This window comes from Merops nubicus, unplaced genomic scaffold (assembly GCF_000691845.1).
Source record: "Merops nubicus isolate BGI_N331 unplaced genomic scaffold, ASM69184v1 scaffold4010, whole genome shotgun sequence".
Lineage (NCBI taxonomy): Eukaryota > Metazoa > Chordata > Aves > Coraciiformes > Meropidae > Merops > Merops nubicus.
Window position 1 is genome coordinate 18,284 of NW_008583407.1, and position 20,652 is coordinate 38,935.

The window sequence follows — 20,652 nt, forward strand, 5'->3', positions numbered from 1 at the left end:
TCACAGATCTGTGTCTAAAGGTACCCTCCTGCTGCTGCTGCTGCTGCCTCAGCCACCGGGTACAACACAGAAAGCAGGTCTTAGTCCCTCACAGACAGAATGGTTCCTGCAGTAGTTTCTCATAGATATAACTTGGTTTAGAAGACAGCAACTAAAAAAAAAGCAGTTCTAGCAAAGGTGTCTACTATGTCAGTGCAAAGCAAAATGTAGCAAACCTGGCTGAGTCAAAACTGCTGTAAAAGCTCCAGGTTTTAAAATCTCCAAAACTCTCCTGGGCAGGACTCTTACAATGTCAGCGTTGGGGCACAATGAGGCTTGGAATAATGAGAGGGGACGACAGGGAAGACTGCAGGCTTCTTTCTTCTGGTAGACATCTGGCAACCAAAAAAAGATTGAAAGTAGCATGCACAAAAATGAATTATATGGGGTAGAGCAGGCATGTCATATCCCTGCTAAACAGAGAAACTGACTGACACGTAGTTACCCAAGATCTACTTCACTGAAGCTATTAATCATTTTACTATCTAAAAATATAATTTATTAAATATTCTAATAAACACTCAAGCTGATAAATACTTGAAAACTCTGTCCTAGAAATTACAAACAACTATGCAGTAAAAGGTTCTAGCCCATTCTAGTTGAAATCAGTACAGATTAAAAGTTAACACAGTGTTTGGTATTCACATCAAAGGTGATTTTCTATTAATTTTAAAGCACAAAATAGCAAACTTTTATGACTGCAGAAAAAAAAAAAAAAAAAAAAAAAAAAAAAAAAAAACAAAAAAACAAAAAAAAAAAAAAAAAACCCGACCCAGTAAAACCCTTTAAAAGCCTTTGGCATTATAAATGGATTGTTTGCTGATAGGTAAACCTGAACAGTAGTAGGTCAGGCAGTTAGTGCCTGCTCTCAGCTGTGTGCACAACACAGTGCACCTCAGGGGTCTCACCTGATTCAAGTCACTAACACCCCCCAGCTAGCAGCTGTGACACAAACCACTGCCCACTCTGGGGAACACCATAATCGTTCTCACCGATGGTTTCGCCAGGATCGAACATGGGCCTTGAAGAAAGTGATCCGGCTTTTGTTCACTGCCGCACTGTTCTGTCCCAAATAGTTGATGCCCGGTATCACAGCACTGGTCTAATCCACCCTGGTTACAACTGAGTTATGTGCCTGTGAAAAGTTTACCCACACAAGCTCACAAAATTCCTAACCAACATATTCCACATGCAGATGTCAAATACAGATCAGGATGCCAAGACCTGACACAGCTTTTACATAAAATGAACCTTGTCTCACAAAATATGCACATGCTGCTGCTAAACTCCACTTCAGGTAGGATCAAGTCTTTGTCTCGTTAGACGTTAGGCTTTTCTGAGTAACTTCCACTTGACAGCTTGTGCATTTATACTAAGCCCGCATCACAATCATGCTCATTATCACTGGTGGTGGAGGCATACCGAAATCCATGCTTACTCACAGTGTCTATGAGGAGGCTCAGAATCCATATTTTGGAACCCAAAATATATGTGGCCTGATTTTCTGAAGTGCTGAGCGCCTCTGAATCCCTCTGAAATCAACTGAAATTGTTCTATACCAGTTAAAAGCAGGCTAATGCATTAAAATCTCACAGATCATTATATTTTACTGCATATTAAATTATCGGGGCTTTTACCTTGGTTAAAGTGGGATTACATATTTAGCAGCTACAACAGAAGATCCTCCATGGAGTCAGACAAAGGTACAAATTTCCTTACAATTCAGTGTCTTTCCAAAAACATGTTATCTGCATGTGAAAAAAAGTAAAGATCAATGAGCAGTTCATGTGCCAATGAACTCGGAAGCCAGTACGGTTGGACTGGTAAGAACCCATGGCTCCCTCAAATAGTGTAATTTTCTGCTTGTAAAGCAGATTCTTGAATTGGTAAATAATAGCAATATTCTCAGCAGTAACTGAAATATTCAAAAGGAGGGAATTACCAGAAACAGGAGAACCAAAGACTGGCAGGAGTTCTGGTACCACATCAAAGAGGTAATACAAGTAAGGTCTTTCATTTGCAACCCCAAATGATTTTTGTAACTTGTTTATAAGCCTCTACTACTACAATACCACTTTTACAGCAGAGATTTAATCTATGAAATTGTAACAGGTTCAAAGACAGTAAATCATCATCTGCAATAAAAAGTAATTCCAAGATTTAATCAAGCAGACAAGATAGTTTTCAGTTTAAAACAGGCAACGGATCCTCCTTTGTGAGTGTCTTTGAGTTCACAGAAGTGAGAACACCTTTAGCTAGTCACGCAAAAGTCATTTAAAAAAAAAAGGCATCTGTATTCCAGGAAAGTTTTCCTTGTGATCCATGAAAATTAAATGGCCTCTGCAACCCTACTTTCACAACCTCCACAATCTCCATCACACTCTCTGACTCATTCCTCCACTTTCTTGTCCTTCCAACTTCATCTCTATAAACTTACTATGCTGCAAAGCAATACTTTTTTCATATTCACCTTTACCTCGTGGCTCAGTGGGAATCTGAGGTATCACGAAAGTAAAAATCTCAGGACAAATATGTCAGCATAAGACAGTGTGCTTAATGTGGATACGACCTCCTCCCAGTTTTGGTGTGGGTGGAATGAAGTGGCTGTGGCAGCTGCACTTTATGTCGGCCTGTGCGGTGTGCAGCACACAGTTGTGGAGCATCCTTAGGGCTGGGCACCTCTTGGGACTCAGGGAGGTTTTATGCCTCTTGCAGAACAGTCTCATCCTCATAGGCACTTAGGAACATGTTCTTTAGGACTTCCCAAGACACACCATACATTGCATGGGTTAGGTAGTTGCTCTAAAGCTTACTGACTGTTGTCCTCTTCCTGAGTTCAGGTGTCACGTGTTGCTACTTCAGTAACAAATAATTACATTTAGGTGAAACATAAACTTGAGATGTTTGAGATTCATCTCTTCACAGTAACATTCATCTCTCGCCTCTACCAAGTCTAACAACTCTTTTAGTGAAGAAAACTAATCCATGCCAGACTCCACCCCATTCTGCTGCAGAAGTGGACGGCTAGATCAGAGTTTTTTTTCACTTAACTAAGTCTATATATCAGGAAATATTTTATAAACTATCCAGTAGCATGTAACAATTTCAAACATTATATGCCATGTCTAAAAGCAGCATTCAACATATTGTATACATCTTGTCAAGACAGAATGTTCAGAATCTAAAAGCAACAAACCTGCATAGCTGGAAATGAATGCAGTGGTACAGGTAAGATAACATAGGTTCTACTCCTATTATAGGTGCTCATTAAAATTTAAAATGGGATACCTGCTTCTATCACTGAACAACATATGCTTTAAAAATGTTTTGTTGTCACTTTACTATTAATAATTCATTTAGCTATGGGCAGTAAACAGGCAGAAGATACTTTGGAAACAATATCAGTTTCTGCAAGTGATACTGTTCTGTTGGTAATAAATACCCAGCATCTATTTACAAGACTGGCATTCAGAGGCCTCCCTTCAATATTCTGACCTTAGCAAATAAAGCAAAAAAAACACCTCTAATTTAAAGGACATGTTCCAGTAACTCTGATGGTTCAGAAAAGAGCTTCAGCCCCTGGAAAGTTCACTGTGACTTAAAGTTTCTCCTAGATGCAAAGTTGGCCTGAATACCTCCAATGAATAAAGCCATGAAGGACAAAGATCTTCTCATTTTTTAATTTTAGCTCCAGGAACAATGTTCTGCTGTTCTATTTTAAACTGCAAAACCACTTGAAATTCTTTACGTACATTTGCATAGGAACCCACTGCCTTTTGCTGTGGAAAGGAAACGCCTCAAACTGAGCTCAGAAAAGTTTCCTTTCTAGACAAAATACACAAGCAAGGCAGTATTATAGAATCACTGTGGTTGGAAAGGACTTCCATGGTCATGAAGTCCAACCTTCATCCCAACATTTCCCTAACCACCAGACCATAGCCTCAAGTGCTACATTTACTTGTTTTTTAAACAGTATAGTTTATGCTATAGTGGTGGTTAAGCCAATAGTGTGGGTGTTTAAAGCCACATAATGGATTTCTGGCATTTATTTTGTCAGTACACATTATATCATAGTGGCTTGGGTTAGAAGGAACATTAAAAATCATCAAGCTACAGCACCACTAACATGGGCAGGGACGACAACTACTAGACCACATTGCCCAAAGCCCCACCCAGCCTGAACGCAGCTGGTAACAGACGATCCACAACTTCCCTAGGCAACCTGTTCCAGTCTCACCATCCTCACAGCCAAGAACTTCTTCCTAACTTCTCATCTGCATCTACTCCCTTCCAGTTTGAGACTGTTACCCCTCACCCTATCACTGCAAGTCCTTGTAAAAAGGCCCTCTTCAGCTTTCTTGTAAGCCTCTCAGATATTTGAAGGTCACAATAAGGTCCTCCCCGAGTCTTCTCTTCTCCAGGCTGAATAATCCTAATGCCCTCAGCCTGCCTGTGTCGGAGAGGTGTCCCAGCCCTCTGATGATCTTGGTGGCCCTCTGGATCCACCCACACAGGTCCATGTCCTTATGTTGGGGGCTCCAGAGCTGGACACGGTACTCCAGATGGAGTCTCACAATAGCAGAGTAGAGGGGCAGAATCCCCCCCCTTGACCTGTTGGCCACACTTCTTTTGATGCAGCCCAGGATACGGTTGGCTTTCTGGGCTGCATTTGCACATTGTTGACTCTTGTAGAGATTTTTGACAATCAGCACACCCAGGTCTTTGTCCTCAGTCCTGCTCTCAAACTATACTCCTTCCAGCCTGTATTTGTGCATGAGTTACCCTGACACAGGTGCAGGATCTTGCACTTGGCCTTGTTGAACCTGATGAAGTTGGCATGGGCCCACCTCTCGAGCCTGTCACTGTCCCTCTGGATGGCCTCCCTTCCCTCCAGCGTGTTGATGACACCACACAACTTTGTGTTGTTCATGAACTTGTTGAGGGTGCACTCAATCCCATGTCCACATCACTGACAAAGGTGTTCAACAGCACTGGTCCCAGGACCAGAACCTAAGCATGGCAGCTAAGCGCTGCAGTACTTACTGCTGAAATATTTGGAAAAGAGTCAGTAGTAGCAGGGGCTAGGTTTAACCCCCTTTCCTCCTCTATCCTTCCTTTTCCATATCACCCTACCTCCACAAAAAAACATGCCTCTGATTTTAGGATCTAAAAAATACATTAAAAAGAGAAAATCTAAGTATATGCAAAGGACAATGAGCAAAGAGCAGTATTAATGGGCCTAAATCACTTTTTGGGGAAAAGGCACAGCTCTCATGCCAGAATTTGATCTTGACAGTAGAGGTACCAAAACCTAAGATGCTATAAAAAAGCTTTAAGCTATGTTCAAAAGACAGCTTGAAGGCTGCTGTGATAAAGACATTTGCTTTGTTTTATTAGGAGTAGCACAGATGCTACTCAACCCTCCAGAGCACCATTACTATCAGGAGAAAGCTGGCACATGGAAGCCTGCACTAATAGAGTCCACCCTTTCAGAAGAATATATATTAGCTTGCTTCAGCTTTCTATTAAGGCAATCAAATGATTTCAAAGTAAATTGCTGACTTACCTAAGCAAGGCCAGTTGAGTGGGCGAAGTAACAAGACTGCTGCCAGCACTTGAAGGAAAACAACCTCGAATTGCTTCTCTATTCCTGACTCTCAAATCACTGTATCATTTCAGAGTACATGCAGCTAAGTCCATGCTTGTATGCATGGCCAGTCTGCAGCTCAGGTTAAACCATTTTTTAAAAGTCAGGCGCGTCATGCTGTCCAGGCCAGAACCTGTTAACTTCTTTACAGAAGGCTATCCGATTGTTTGAAGCAGGGGGGACAACAACTCGCTAATCTGGAAAATGTAGTAAAACTAAGAGAGGGACTGCAATAAATATTGTTTGGTAGGTTTTGTTCGGTTAACTTTTGATTTACTTTTTTTTTTAATCACCTGCTTTTTTGGGATGGATAAACTGACTGGATTCAGAAGTCATGTCATCTTAAACCTTCTTTAGTACCAGACTGTGAATGCAAACGTAGGGATTTCTGTAAATCTCAGCCAGTTAGGTTTTAATGCTTTCAATCCTGACATACTGATGTCCTTCACTGGTCTTAAATAAACCATTTTTTAAGGAGACTCCCTTAGTCACACACACATTATAATAGCAGATGAGTTTTAGTTTCTCGTTTTCAAGAACATTGACTTAATCATGACAAAGAACAAGGTCCTTAGAAAGGCACTGCTCATCCTTAAATGCCACTTCTAAAGTTCAATGTAAGATAATTAACAGACTGGAAATGTCATGAAAAGATGAGATCAAGATGGTTATGTATTTCTAGGTTTTGTAAGTAACCACAGGAGTTAGATCCTATCTCAAGTGTGCTGCTGATAATTTGAAACTTTGTTATTTGCAGGTTTAGGATTTATTACCGAAGTGTCAAGATTAGGACTTAATTTCTTACTTTTTCCTCAGATTAACAATTTTATTCCATTATGACAGTCCTGAAATGCTACTGGAGTGACAATATTAAACAGACACTTTCATATACCTGAGAAACACAAATATCATCCAAAATACTAAAACCAAAAAAGCTAATTGTAGACCAAAGCATGGCCATATCAGACACAATGCGAAGAACAATAAAATTTCAGTGTTGGTCACTACTGGCAACAGACTAGATTGTAGATGGGAAAACTACACACACTGTATCCAAAATACGACAATTTCAAAATATTTTATTGAAATTCGTATACAAAATATTTTGAAGGCTATTTCTCAATTGGTTAATTCTAAATGTTCATGAAAAAGTATATAAGGTTCATTTCCAATAGTCTCCACCATACAGTTCTGTACTTTAAGAGCCTTTTGTTTTTCTAATCATTGCTTCCATCATATCCCACTGCTCTTTGGTAACCTATTAAAAGAAAGAATTGTTTTATTGGAATTCCATATAATAATTGCATGTATTTCTGTGAATGCAAAATAGCAAGCAAGAAATTTAATACCTTCTTCAAATCATTGAATTCTCCTGCCATAGAAACATATTCTCCGCCATCCATTCTAATAACCTAGAAAAAGCATAGGCAGTGTATTTAATAATAGTGGGATTTCTGTAGCATTATTTATAAACTGTGAAAGCAATTTTTATTCATTTGGATCAGAAAAAAAACATGCTTAAAATAACGTTACTCAATCACTTTGAAAAGATGTTTTTAAAGGTATTAACTATCATGCATTACAATTAAAAGGTTAATAAGGCTTGTAAAGAATTTAAAAGTAACAGGTTTTGTTTCATTTCTGAAACCAGGGCTTTAAAAAAATATCAGCAAAACTCAGACCATTATCAGGTTAATTGTACAAACAAGATCAAGCCAAACTCACTGCTCCATTAACCCAGCTTGCATAGTCACTGCAGAAATAGGCAGCAAGATTTGCAATTTCTTCTACAGTTCCCAGACGTCCGCAGGGAATCCTCTCAATCATTTTCTTCTCAAATGCACCTGTCGGGTCAAGGCGGCTAAAAGCACCCTGAGAATTAAAAGAAACATTTTGAAGTGTATTTGAAAATATTATAACTACACCAGAAATTAAAATCCAACAGAGATTTGGCTTCACCTAAACAATATGGAACTTAACATATGTGAGAAAACTGTCTACACCATCTTTGTCACTAGGATGAGGTAGAGTAAGTATAACTGAAAAGGAAAAAAAAAAAACAAATTCAGTTATATTGCAGCAATGTCTAGAACTGACAGGTGAGGTTTAGGTTGGATAGTAGGAAAAACTTTTCACCAAAAGGGTTGTCAAGCATTGCAACAGGCTGTCCAGGGAGGTGGTGGAGTCAGCACCCCTGGAGGTATTTAAAAGACATGTAAATACAGTGCTTAGTGGTAGTGTTAGGTTAATGATTGGACTCTACAATCTCAAAGGTCTTTTCCAACTGAAATGATTCCATGTTTGTTAGATTCTCTAAGTCACTGCAGGTTTTAGTATTTGAACAGCTTAGAATGGCATGAGAAATAGAAGAGGTTTTTTGTTCTTCCTACCCCCTCCACAAGGAAACAACCACCTCAGGCAAAACCAAAGATGTATTAGTAACACTTGTTAAGTTCCTGAAGTTATCAGAGTTAAATCACACCGTAATTTTTGTAATCATGGCTGTACTCACACCATTTAAGTCTTCCGTTGCCACGTTTATAAATGCCAGTTTATAAGCTTTATTGGTATTGCATTTGTGTGCTTTTCTCTTTTCCTATCATGACTTAAACCAGTGTTTTTTAGAGAAATTGATATAATCCCTAAGGCAGAAAGCCTCAATTCTGTAATAGGCTGTTTTAAGTAAAGCAGGTGTGCCTTTTTATATTCAGGGAAATTTTAACTTGGAAGCAGTATGGCAAATGTAGCACCTTATCAAGGACACACAGGATCTCAGGTGGGATATACACTATTAGTTGAAAGCAGAAACATTAATGGTAGATAGGAATATTGACATTTAAAGCAGTTAACTTGCCACAAATTTTGAGAATCTATAAATCAAAGTGATCTTGTGATGCAATATAATAGATGCCAAAACTTTATATGGATTCAAAATGGAACAGAGCAAACTAATGGAAGAAAAAAGTGCATCTAGATGATTACAATACGAAGAGATATCAACTATATCAAACTCCCTGGGCCACAGACTGCCAGAGCCTGGAGATATAAAGAAGAAATGTCATTAAATGTTTTTCTTCTGCTCCTGCCTAAAAATTCACCAGGTACAAGGCATGGAAGACTTTGGGTCTGATCTACTAATATTGTTTCAACATTCTTATAACCCTGCTGATACTGCCACTTATCTTCCTTTAGAGAGCAAAACAAGGTAAAACTGAGTTGGTCCAGTGCAGCATCTAACACTAACAAGAGCGGAAAAAAAACAAACCAGCCAAACAAAAACAACCCAGCAGCCCTGCACTCCTACCCCCAAAACAACAGCAAAATCAGATGTGAAATATTTCACATGTAGTAGTGATACCAGTATCGGCTGCTCCTGCTCATAACTGTAATATTTTGACTCAATGTGAAATGGATCCTCCTCTCTCCTCTTGTAGGACTGCTTTCTTTTTTACTTCTCTTCCAGCTGGTCTGGACAACATCCTTCAAACTCTCCAATCTTCCTTTTCATTCATATCAAAGCTTCACCTTTTCTTGCTGACTTAAGTTTTCCTCTTTCTAGTTTTGTGATTTTCAATAAAACTAGTGAGATTCTGCTCTCATATACCTAAAAGGGATTCTGAAATTTTTGAATTGACGTTTTCTTAAAAATCAGGAGTTCAGGTAGAAATAGGCACTTTTACTCCACCAAGTGTAGGAATACACTCGACAAACTTGGTACATAAAGTTGGTAAGAAACAACATTCATATTCTGATATATCATTTCTTTGAAATGCTAAAAAAAGGTTTAATTTGTATTAGTACAGTAGGGGAACCTTCAACTTATGAAACAGGCAGCGGCAGGTTTCATAAGTTCAAACACTTCAATTTTACAAAAGAATTGAGAGGCAGAGTAACCAGTATTCCAGCACAGTCCTGATGGCCAAGGCAATCATACTTGAATTTAACAGTTACAAAACAGGTTAGACTTTCTTAAAGTGAAGTGTGTACTACAAAGCATATTCAAGGCTGTCTTTCACTTCATGCTATGTACCTTTGTTTTGATTGGGCCTGGTTGAATCACATTGAATCTCATGCCATATTTACCCCATTCAGCCGCAAGAGACCTGAAAATTCATTATCAGAATGCATCAGTATTTTAAACACAGTTTTAACAACGCTATTCAGAAAAAAAAGTGTTTGAATCCAAATCAAACATGTGAATATTAGAATTCTCCTGACACAGTCATTTGTACTTAAGGGGGTTTTCGTCCTTATAAAAACATTTCAGAGAAGAAAAAAAAAATCACAAGGAGACGAATAGTTATTTCATACATGCATCATTGGTAAAAGCACATTGAGGAGCAACTTCTTCTCCCTTGCAAAGCATACAGATGATTTTGGCACCTAAACTCCTTGATAAACTACTGTTAGGTCACCATCTTTCTCTGGCAATTTAAACTATCCCACAAGTGTATGTTTCTAACGTTTTCCACATAGCTCTCACATCAGATGTTTTGAAATAACACAAAACAGAGGTTATATTCTAAAATGAGGCCATTAGAATAATTTTGTTTTAAGGCAACATTTGCTCTGCATAAGCAGTACTTCACATAGATCATCTACTGCAGTGAAAGAATTAGCTGGGTCATAAAGTCTCTGAAAATTACACATTTCAGCTACAGCTCTACAGAACAGAAATGAAATCTACCACTCATTCCCTCTTTTTCTTTTTCTGGATAAAAGTTCTAGTTGCTAAAGGGCTGCTGTTCAATTCCTTCTGCTGAAGTGCAGAGCAGGATCTGTTTGCTGTGAAAGACCATCCTATAGTTAATAATGATAGAAATCTTTTTGTTCACCCAGTAACATGGATCAAGACATGATAATGTTCTGAATTAGGTATAACTGCAGACCTTCATTTAAAATAGTGATAGGAAATGCACTTCTCAATGAAATTAGATAGATGAAGCAACATTATACTCCTCTCAAACACAAGCATATCTTTTCCTGAGACAAAACAAAGTGGAAGATACTACAGACCTTGACCAGTTCCCCCGATAACTGTCTTTAAGTGCTGATTTGCCTATAAGAATGCAAGAGAGTTTGATTACGGAAACTCTGTAACTGGAATTTTAGAACTTGCTACTGCCAAAAGAAGTAGTTCCACTTGTCTTTATCTTGCCCTAGTGATAAAATCAGCAGCTCCTTCCTGTGATAGAAATCATCACAGTAATAGCAGTGAATACTTCCTTCTGTAAGAAGCTGTCACCATAGTGTTTTCTGGCTAGGATACTGGAGGCTGGAAGGGTCTCATACAACAGAACAACAGGAGAACTACACGAACTGTCTCCATTTTTACAGACCAATTACCCTGCCTCCAGGACGTGAGAAGCAGAAACCTCATGTTGATGTTACTCACTTGCTCATTGCTTCGACACCAGCTTTGGCAGAGGCACTCGGCAACACAAATCCCGACCCACTCTCCGCATAAATTGTTGTAATAGCCAGGAATGCTGCTCCTGGAAGTGGAAAAAATATTTGAAAAAAAATCCCACACCAAACAAACAAAATATGCACAGAGATCAAACTCTGAACTTAAAGTAAATGCAACCTCAGTCACACAGAAGTCGGCAGATCAAGTGTTGGGATGTCATTTTGCCCTGGGCTGTAAAAAGGTATTTTAACAATCTGTTCTTGGAAGCTTGGCTTTCAAGCCCTTTTATTTCAGTTCCCTCTTTTCACACACGTTGAGAATTGTTCCATATAAGTGTAAATAGCTACTGATAAAGCTCCAAAGGTCTAAACCCTCAAGACGTCTACTGATAACGAACTTATATGTGCAAATCAGTCTAGCTGGAGTGAAGGCCTAAGGACTTACAGTGTCTTTGTAGAAGCTGCCCTAGCCTAGCAGTCATTCATCAGGTAATTTGCTCTAATTTCATCAAATCCTGGCTGAAAACAAACAAAAAAAAATTGTCATTAACAATTAGGTTTGGCAAAAATCTTAAAATGACACCGTTTAGGGCTTGAGCTGAAGTTTATGCAGAAAAAAGAAAATATTTCTTTTAAGAAATTTTCAGCTTTTTCTGCAGTAGACCTTATGAGGAAGTCAACTTGCATAATATTTTCCCATCATTATATACAAAAAAATGGATAAGAAGGCCACTGTCTTTTATATATTTTAGAACAGATTTAGCAAAAAAAAATATGGAAAATAATTCAATCTTTCTTTTATTGAAGCCTGCAAATTCTAATTGACTGATGAATGACTACCATGAACTTAGTGTATCTGGGAAATGGAGGCCAAGGGACAAGTTCCCTACTTACGCCACAGTAACAAAAATAACTGTTCTACTTACTGTATTTTAAAAATAATTTAATTAGAATAGCTACCCATGGGATAGATTACTGATAGAATATATGTGAAGATGAAGCAGACTTGGTTAAAAAATTAAAGTACACAAGAGAAACTGAAGAGACTAAAAACAGTGAGAGAAATGCCAGCAGATACCCAGAAATCATGGACCTCCTTTATCAAAAAAGCAGTCTACAGTGAGAGACTTTAAAAAGAAAAATCAGCACAGGCAAAAAACACAGAACAACTCTGAAGTTATCCAGAGTTGATGGTTCACTATGCATTTTGCAGAATTAAATCACAGATTTTTTAAAATACAGATTAAATAGAGGTGAGTGGAGTGAACCTACCACAGCAGCAATGATGACACATAAATTTACAGCTCTGAAGTTTGAAGTGCACTTCAGTTTACACAATTTTTACTTCTAAAGGCCTGCATTCATAAAATGAACAGTATCTAACCAATTACCTCCCCTTATTTTCTAAAACTTTAGTGCATAAATTATGCACTGGCAGACGACAAATCCCTTTTAAATACCAGTACAAACTTGCAGTCTAAAAGCAGAGCATTTTTATTATTTACTAAATTAGGTTTAATGTAGGTCACGCTGTAGACTTAAGAGGATGTGCCAGTGCTTTAGTAACTGACAGACGTGTATCACTCTCACTGACTGTTCTAAAATATTGGCACTGGGTAGCACCTCCACTTCGGAAACTGAGGACTCTGCTCAAACTTAAAAAAACAAGCAAAGAAAAAGAAAACGAAGGTGAAGAATGAGAGGACAAAGAGTTACACTTGACTTACTTGCAAAAATATGTTTTAAAGAAAGCCTTAAATAAGGAGTCTTACTTACGGATGGAATCCCCTGGAAAGAAGGCGTGCAAATAATAGCAAAAGAAATGAATGTGTTTTGGAAGCTTAGAAGCGAAAGGAAGCGAGACAACACGAAGGTGAATGACTTCTGGATTCTGCCGAATTTGAGGGTGGAAGCAAAGAAAATCGTTTTGCATTCAGCAGCAGCAGAAAGGCAGTTTTGAAGACGTATTTCACATTACTATAGGGAGTCACTGCATGCATCTGGAAGGCCATAAAGCAAACTATGAGAACAGTTTGCCATAATGATATAAGAAGTAACAATTGGGGATGGGTTTTTAATGTGGGAATACGAGCACTAGAAAGGTGGAAATGATTTTTTTCATCTGCTGCTAAAATATACGTAGGAAATACCCTGCCAACTGACCAAAACCATTACACACTTACTGAAACCACCCAAACTTTATTTTGCTATCATTAAAGGGTATAAACTCACTGAGTACCTTCTGGAGAGAAGTTCTGAAGAAATTTAGCTAATTCAAGAGTTATAAAAATACAGTGCAAATACAAAAGGATTATTTATAACAGTGTCTGTACCTATATAACAAGATTCAGAAGTAAGGGCACAGGGAAAACCATAATATACCTCACTGCTTTTAAATGCTATTTGAGATTATATCATTCTGATCAAAAAATAAGCTCAATGTTTTTCAATTCATAAGTAGAAGATAATGTAAAATGAATGCATTTATTCTTTGTATATAATCTATTATTCTTTGTATACAATCTATGATATAACATAGAAGGACATACATTATCTTTCCCTTAAAGACAATAATCTGGGTAAGCAAATCTTTGGCTAAATAGTGGATCAAAGAACTATCATATTTTTAAGGTAAAGCTCAAATATAGGATTAATCTCCTAGGTGGTCTAGAACTTAGAATTAGACCCAGGAAAATGAAAACTAAATACTGATTTCAATTTTGCAATTCTTTTCCCCATTACCACAAAGGTAATATTATCTAGTGCTATTAGTCAAATACCGCAACTTTGAATTTTAAGTGTAGGAGGAAAATTCAAAGTGATATCCTGACTCACTGTTTCTTTAAATAAATGCCATGTGTTCAGTTACTCAATGAAACAAACATAGATACATAAGATTTAAAAGAAATAGCAGCATGTTTAAAACTTATATTTAAAAAAAAAAAAAAAAAGTTTTATTACAATTAGTACAAACATTGCAAACAGATTTTAATATTCAGCCTCATGGCCTCCAAGCCAAATTTGATGTCAGACTCTACAATGAAGAAATCACTAGCCAGCTCTGCTGTGTGACACTTAAGTACAGCTTTACTGAAAATTAAGTTTCTTTCTAGTAAAGATGTAGAACGCTCAAAATCGCGTTCCTTTTCAAACTCTCAAAACTGGCTATAATAATAGTAAAGCAAGGAAATTAAGTAATATATTACGTCACAATGCTTAGCAACCATTTATCTGAAGTTTAAGATACCTTTTTGTGCTTTAATGAGCTCCTTTCCAACTTCCAGAGTTACAAAAGCAGTACCATTGAGTACAATGTCAGTTATTGTTTTCCATGCATTAGCAGAAAGTCGTTCAGAAGGGGAAATAAAGTTTCCAGCTGCGTTGTTTATCACAACCTAAAACACATGAAGGAAAAATGAAGAGTTAACTAAAAATAACTCTTCTTGAGAGAAAAGCAAAGAATTTACAAGAAATTTCTTAGCGTTTCCAGGTAGAAGGTAAAAATATCCTCATCAAATGAAAATGGGGGCAGGGCAGAGGAAGAGAAAGAGGGAGAGAAAATAATCCATTTGCAGTTTTCACATCTGCAGCACAGACATGTATCAGTTAGTAGAAAATGAGCTGTATTTCCAAACTGCTGCAACCACTAGTCTAGTACTGAGGAACTGTAAATGTAGAGGGTGACTTAAGTCGCTGTTTTCCATAGTGTCTCAAGGGCATCCTACCAAAAAAGTTTGTCCCCAGCAAGTTCCAAGGTCACGTCATACTTAATGTAATGGATGCATAGGAATAAAAGTAAAAATAGTTCAGATAACCTGATGACTAAAGTCTGGATTAGCTGACTTGTGTAACAAGATGTCTAATCAGTCATGACAAAGAGAATATTACGATTTAGTGAACTGCAAGTAACTAGTACAAAACTTTTTTTGACTATGTGTTTATCAGTCACTTGTTGCCTTTCTACAAACAGTAGCTAGGCAGAGGTTACTTTTGATATATCATCTGCTTAGCCCTTCCAGCTAGAAGGTTAGATCTATTTTTTAAGGGTACTAAGTATCAATCACATAAGCAGTCCTTAACCCAAAACTTACATAGCCAATATTTGTGTGTTTAATAATAATATAATGTGCTAAATCCATAAAATGTTGAATAACTTATGGAATAGCATCTAGATTCATGTAGGTTTGCACATAAAACCTACATGTCTTTGTCCTGAAGAACTTGCAGGCTAAATTAAGACATTAGAATTTTTAACAACAAAACACAGCACATATTGCATGAATATAAAGCAAATTATGTATAACAGATATAAATTATACATACAGACGGCAAATACAATTTAAAGGCCTCCCTGCAATTTCAAGAAAAAGAAAAAATCCAAACAGCTCAAGATACTGAGGAGGTTCCTTCAATCAGTGAATAAATACAGTGAAGACACAACAATAAAACTAATGAACTAAGGACTGCACGATACAAGCTTTGTGGTATGTAGAGATACAGGACTGTCAAAACAACCCACACAACAAAAGAATGATTGCTATCTACTTGGGAGGAACAGTCCTGGGGATGGAATGAACAACAATAACAACAACAAAAAAAACACTAGAAAGAATACGATACTGCTGTTGACATGGATCTGTGAGATCCCACCTCACCCGCATGGGCTTGCAGTGTTCATGAACCTACACGTCATACCTGTCACCAAGAAAAAATCTTGACTAAAAGAACTGAATGTTCAATTTACTCTGCAGTCTCTCTTGAACACACAGAATATATTAAACCAAAGAGAAAGGAAATGTTTGTAAAGAACAAGTCATGGGAAGGACTTACTCAGAAAATTACCAGTGTACATAAAATGTAATACATAGGAAGAATTCTCCTCCCTCTTTGCTCATGCATAAACCCCAGAGATTGTGATGTGCTTTGGCCAAAAACTGCAGTAGCTAGCAGTCAAAAGAATATCCAGAGCATCTTGTTTACAAATCAGAACAGTAAGCTGTCTTATTTTATAGCAGTGTTAGAGCATATAGCTGTGAGAAATAGTTCCTCCACTTCCTACAACATTTAGAACTCAGTAACATGGTAAAAGAACTCAAAATTCTCTTCCATGTGTATAGGATGCTACTGGAGAATGCAAAGTGTCTACAAATTCCATTAACTTTCTGGACTGATTTTCTTCCTGCCTACTATGCAGAGTATTTTGACTGGAATGCTTTCCTCTCACTAAAACACTTACATCAGGATGTCCTGCCACTTGGATTATTTCGGCAACAGCATTCTTCACTGAAACTGGATCTCTCACATCACACTGGATGGCATGAACCTGTATAATAATGGAAAAGCAGCTCTAAAACTTCAAAAACGTATCACTCACAATTTAAACAAGCCCAAAAAAGTACATAAATGCATGAAAATTCTATAGCCATTTAAAGTACAATAAATAACATATTCACAATTCTATAAAAACTTACCTTATTCCCTGTTTTAGAAGAAATTTCTTCTGCTGCTCCTTTCAAAACATCAAGCTTCCTAGAAACAGGTACACAGTGTCACTACATTTAAATTAAGTGCAATTACAATTTAGATTAATAAAACCCAGTCTTTTTTTCTGAACAAATATGAGCTAAACCTTAAAACACCATTTAATGTGTGTGTTGCTGATTTTAATGAAAATTGAGCTTTAAGATACAAGCTATATTTAGCCACTAACTTTCTGGAAGAACTATTTAAATCTAATTTAAATCTAATTTCTTTTTAATTAATTTCTGGTTAGTGCTACTTTAAAGCATCTCAGAACTGACTACATTAAGAGACTATCACTATCTTAAGCTAATCAAATATGGTAAGCTAGAAAAAGATATTTTCATTCTAAGTACAGAATCATAACAAACTTCGTTTTAGCTTACTCTATTAGTATTCTAGAAGGGATACACATACTCTGGTTTCAAACTAAATATTTAAACTATTTGGATGAATGTCACAACACTTTTGTTTATTTTGATTAAAAATGGGGCTTTGTTGTAGTCTTTACTGCAGTGTAAGAGAACTGTACAAACACCATCTTAGTTAAAGGAAAATCAGGGCTGTCTTTAAAGTCATAAGGATAAAGAGGATTCTTTACTGCAACTCACATCTGTATCAAGAACAACTGCAATAATACATTCAAAAAATTCAGCAATGGCCATTTGAATTTTGTATTCTCTTTTAGGCTTTAGCTGAATTTATGTCTAATTCTGGGTTTGCTGCTGCATTTTGTCAAAATGTGTTTATTTTCTTTCTTCCTACTGCTTGTTAGACCGTAAGACACTTGTAGATCAAACTGCAGATTTCTGGTATTTATAATATGACATTATAATCTAAAAGTGTACTGAAATAAGAGTAAATAAAATAAATTTATCCATTGTACGAATAAGGAAATAAGATCCATGGTGAGAAAGAAAACAGATCTATTCAGCACTAAGTGAAAACTCTAAAATGACTTCATTAATATTTACCGGCTTGCTATAACACACTTCGCACCTAAACTGGACAAAGTTGTCGTCATCCCTTTGCCAATCCCAGTACCTCCACCAGTTATAAAGGCCACTTTCCCTTGAAAAGTATTTGGTGGCAACATCACTTTTTGAAGAGGTGAGAAGAACGCAGCTTGCGGTGCACTGCTGTCTTGAAGCAGCACATTTGGCCCACGGCTGAAAAACTGGAAGAAACAGAAGTGGAAAGTTAGTTTTTTCACATTTCTGGACACAGGTGCTAATTTTAGACATTCCATTGCAACTAGAGAGCTATTGAAAAAAAAAAAAATTAATAACGATTTTAGTTATTTTGAAAGTTAGCTATTCTTCTGTCTGTGACTAAGGCATGTGGAAGACCATTACCACCACAGACTCTCTGCAGGATTTGTGTTTCAGGCTCATGTATATGCTGTACTTTATGTCTAAGGAGTTCAGCCCTAACAAATGCAGGTGATCTCGAGATTACATGTGTATATATTTACAAATTCAAAAGCTTCAGTAGTAGCTTCAAGGCTTTTATCCTTTAAAACCACACTCAATAAAACACTCTTCTTTACTGGCGAATGGGGTAGAATCAAACTCCATGAGACCTGTCCCCGTCACTTGACACTATCGTGCACGACATCATGGTCTCTAAATTGGAGATGTGGGTTTTACAGATGGGCCACTGAGTGGATAAGGAATTGGCCAGATGGTCACCATTAAAGAATTATCGTTAATGGCTCGATGTCCACGTGGAGTGCAGTGATGAGGGGTGTTCCTCAGGGTCTGGTACTGGGACCAGTGCTGTTTAACATATTCGTCTGTGGCATGGACAGTGGGATTGAGTGCAACTGCAGCAAGTTTGAGGACGACACCAAGCTGTGTGGTGAGATCAACACATTAGAGGGAAGGGATGCTGTCTAGAGGGACAGTGACAGGCTTGAGAGTTGGGCCCATGCCAGTTTCATCAAGTTCAACGGGGCCAAGTACAAGGTCCTGCACGTGGGTTGGAGCAGTCCCAAGCACAAATACAGCCTGGGCAGAACAGCCCTGACAAGAAAGACCTGGGGGTGCTGACTGGCAAAAAAATCAACAGGAGCCAGCAGTGTGTGAGTGCAGCCCAGAAGGCCAGCTGTGCCCTGGGCTGCATCAAAAGAAGCGTGGCCAGCAAGCCAACGGAGGGGATTCTGCCCCTCTACCCTGCTATAGTGAGACCTCACCTGGAGTACTGCATCCAGCTCTGGACTCTTCAGCACAAGGACAAGGACCCATGTGAGTGGGCCCAGAGGAGGATCATGATCAGGGGGCTGGAGCACCTCTCTTACAAGGGCAGGCTGAGAGAGTTGGGGTTTTCAATACTAGAGAGGAGAAGGCTCTCAGGAAACCTTACAGCAGCCTTCCAGTACTTAAAGAGGGCCTACAAGAAAGCTGGGCAAAAATTTTTTACAAGGGCATACAGCGACAGGACAAAGGGCAATGGTTTTAAACCAAAAGGGTAGATTTATATGAGATTTAACAAAGTTCTTGACTGTCAGGGTGGTGAGACATTAGAACAGGTTGCCCAGAGAGGCTGTGAATGCCCTCTCCCTGGAGGTGTTCAAGGCCAGCTTGGATGGGGCTTGTGGATGGTCTAGTGGAAGGTGTCCTTGCCCATGGCAGGGGGGGGGTGTAACCAGATGATCTTTCAAGTCCCTTCCAACCCAAACCATTTGATGATTCTGTGATTTTCAGTGGTAGCTGAATCACCAGTACATTCCACAGCTGTAGTGCCCAGGGATGGGGGGGTTTACAGAGCTTACAATTGGCCTGAGAAAGCATGTGTCTCAATCCTTCTGTGTGATAATACATTTGCACATGAGCAACACCAGTGAAAACAAAACAAACATGGAATTACACTGCCAATTTAATGGAGCTCATACTCCAGAGTGAAGTGATGAAACAAAAACTGAGTGATATGTACGTATGGGCACTATGTAGAACAAATTTTAAAAAGTAAAGCTCAAACTGAAGCTAGAATTATCACAAAGGTAATGCAGTTCTACATCATTTGCATTAAATGTGTATTTTAGTGATACTTTCTTGAACTTGGACTCTTCAGCTATGTGCAATGGCTTCTTGCAAAGAAAAAAATAAATCAAAGGTGGTTTGAAGGAACACAAGCAGACCACATGGAAAATCCAAAGAACGTCACAAACTTCTGAAATAACAGAATTCTAGAGATCAGGTCTGCCACGAAATGCCTGTAAAATACTGATTTTTTTTTTTCTTTTAATTCTCCCAACAAAAACAGAACTTGTATATTTTCATAGAGTGCCAGAATACTATTAAGCATTCAGGAAATGGGGATATAAAGATTCTCCCTTATGTCTTTCTTAGTTGTCCCTTACTCATCCCACCTCTCTTCAGCTATGCAAGCGGAGAAAAAGGCTCCCTCTGGAAAAACTCAGCTCATGACAGAGACTGCAAATCAAGATGGCATTTGGACTCTCTCTTCCTCTGGTTATAAGGGGGATAACCAGAGATAATCCCTACACAACCACAGATAATCCCTACACTGTGAGTCTCCCTGATCAGGTGCTTTGTTCACGAGGGGCACAGCTCACTCCTGTTGTTCAACGCTACAGAAACCGTGACAGCAGCTCTCCTCCTGCAAGCAGGAGGAGGTAACTGGCCGCAGCAGGGGCAGGCAGGAAGACTGCACCAAAACTAATAAAGTGCCAGAACAATATAAAGCAGCCAGTAATTGGTGACATTCGTCAATCTCTTCATGAGACTACTATTGTCTCACTACTAGCTTGCATGAGGGAAATCTGTGCCAAGATCCTCACATTCCACCACTTAAAGCCATTCCACCACTTAAAGCCAAGACTTTAAATTAAACCTCAGGGGTAAACAGATATAAAGAAGCCAAGAAATAGCTTTTAAAAAAATCAAAACACGAACAAACAAAAAAACCCACCCTCCCCCAAGGAGTGGAAGTGAATCATGGAATTACTGCAGAGGACGCTCTCGAAGCCCACAAGCGGGGCCTGGCAAGAGGCACCGCGCCTGGACAGCAGGCAG

General features: G+C 38.3%; 1 protein-coding gene across 1 annotated transcript; it reads right to left on the minus strand.

The window, feature by feature from the left end:
• Positions 1 to 6,745: 6,745 nt before the first annotated feature.
• On the minus strand, positions 6,746 to 18,232 carry DECR1 (2,4-dienoyl CoA reductase 1, mitochondrial). Its single transcript, XM_008940518.1, has 10 exons — positions 18,188 to 18,232; positions 17,590 to 17,792; positions 16,567 to 16,624; positions 16,332 to 16,418; positions 14,343 to 14,490; positions 11,082 to 11,181; positions 9,717 to 9,789; positions 7,412 to 7,558; positions 7,036 to 7,098; positions 6,746 to 6,944 (listed from the first exon to the last, which is right to left on the minus strand). Exons 1-10 carry the CDS (start codon positions 18,230 to 18,232, stop codon positions 6,885 to 6,887), a joined length of 984 nt encoding a protein of 327 aa, XP_008938766.1. The 3' UTR covers positions 6,746 to 6,884.
• Positions 18,233 to 20,652: the final 2,420 nt, after the last annotated feature.